A 1,617-nucleotide genomic window follows, 5' to 3' on the forward strand; every position below is an offset into this window, starting at 1 on the left:
GTATACATTTTTTTCAGAACCCCCTGTATATATATGCGGACTGTCTGGAAAGTATCCAGTCATGTAATATGAAAAATAGAGACATTTATTATATTAACAATGGCTGGATACTTTCTTGACAGCCCTTGTATACCCAAGGTGGACATAAAAGCTTGTGTGCAATCTAAAATAGTTTAACATAATAAATTTCACATGAACTTTATGGACACCCTGTATAACAAAAATTGTAATTACTCCAACATATGAAAAGTAGTCTTTAAAAAAAATACAAAATAGGCAAATGACCTGGAGACACCCTTAACAAAAGAATATTTACTCATTTTCGATAACTATTGTAAGTAGAGCTTTGTCATTAGAACCCACGCAAGAAAACCTCAGAGTTCACTTGATTAAGTGGTCTGTTCCATTGTCTTTGATTACACTTGTCCAGGCACATCCCTGCTATCACTGGGAGGTCATCAGGCTGCATAGAAGCTTTCTCAGGGCCTCTTTTATGTCCTTGTTCCTCAGGCTGTAGATGAAAGGGTTCAGCATGGGGGTGACCACAGTGTACAGAACTGAGGCAAACACCCCTGTCTGAGAAGAGTGTGACCATGTGGAACTGAGGTAGACTCCCAGGCATGTCCCATAGAAAAGGCAGACAACCAAGAGATGAGACCCACAGATGGAAAAGGCTTTATACTTCCCCCTTGCTGTTGAGATCCTCAGGACAGAAGAAACAATTTGAAAATAAGAGAAAAGAATCCCAGCGAGAGGAAAGAAGCCCATGACACCCGTCACAATGTATAATACGACATTACTGACAAAGGTGTGTGAGCAGGAGAGTTGGAGGACCTCAGGGAGCTCACAGAAGTAGTGTGGGATTTCAGCGATTGCACTGAAAGAAAGCTGCAGCACTGTCAAACTCTCAGGAAGGGCCCCCAGCATGCTGACGAGCCAGGTGAGGACAAGCAACTGGACACAGAGCATGGGGTTCACAATGACCATGTAGTGCAGGGGGTGACAGATGGCCACAAAGCGGTCATAGGCCATAACCGTCAGTAGTAAATTGTCCAAAAGTCCAAAAACTGTAAAAAAGTACATCTGGATGATGCAGCCTGCATAAGTGATGGATTTGCTCTGCATTTGGATGTTCACCAGCATCTTTGGAATCGTGGTGGAGGTGAAACAGATGTCAGAAAAGGACAGGTTAGAGAGGAAGAAGTACATGGGGGTGTGCAGGTGGGAGTCTGAGATGATGGCCAGGATGATGAGCAGGTTCCCAAAGACAGTCACCAGATACAAAGACAGGAACAGCCCAAAGAGAGTAGGCTGAAATTCTGGCTTTTCAGAAAGTCCCAGGAGGAGAAATACTGGAAGCCCTGTGTCGTTCTCTGGGTCCATATAAAGGAAATATCTGCAAGAGAGGCATAGGAGACTCCATTAATCACCAACAGGCAGTTCAGAAATATAGTGTATTTTTGCTGGAAACTGATGCCTTGATGGGATGATGCATTTGCTTTAATGGCCTCTTCTGTCAGTGTGAGTTTTCCAAAGCTGACTTCATCTGTTCAATTTCCCTGACCCTTGGTCAGCTAGTCTTTTTTCTTCTCTGATATGTTTTGTATTTATGCCTTT

At 43.2% G+C, this 1,617-nt stretch overlaps 1 protein-coding gene across 1 annotated transcript; it reads right to left on the reverse strand.

Annotated features, from left to right (window-relative positions):
- Positions 1 to 444: 444 nt before the first annotated feature.
- Positions 445 to 1,383, reverse strand: LOC128580999 (olfactory receptor 7A17-like). Its single transcript, XM_053583463.1, has one exon. The coding sequence runs from the start codon at positions 1,381 to 1,383 to the stop codon at positions 445 to 447; it is 939 nt and encodes a 312-aa protein (XP_053439438.1).
- Between the last annotated feature and the right edge of the window lie 234 nt (positions 1,384 to 1,617).

The sequence above is a fragment of the Nycticebus coucang genome, chromosome 3, assembly GCF_027406575.1.
Source record: "Nycticebus coucang isolate mNycCou1 chromosome 3, mNycCou1.pri, whole genome shotgun sequence".
Classification (NCBI taxonomy): Eukaryota; Metazoa; Chordata; class Mammalia; order Primates; family Lorisidae; genus Nycticebus; species Nycticebus coucang.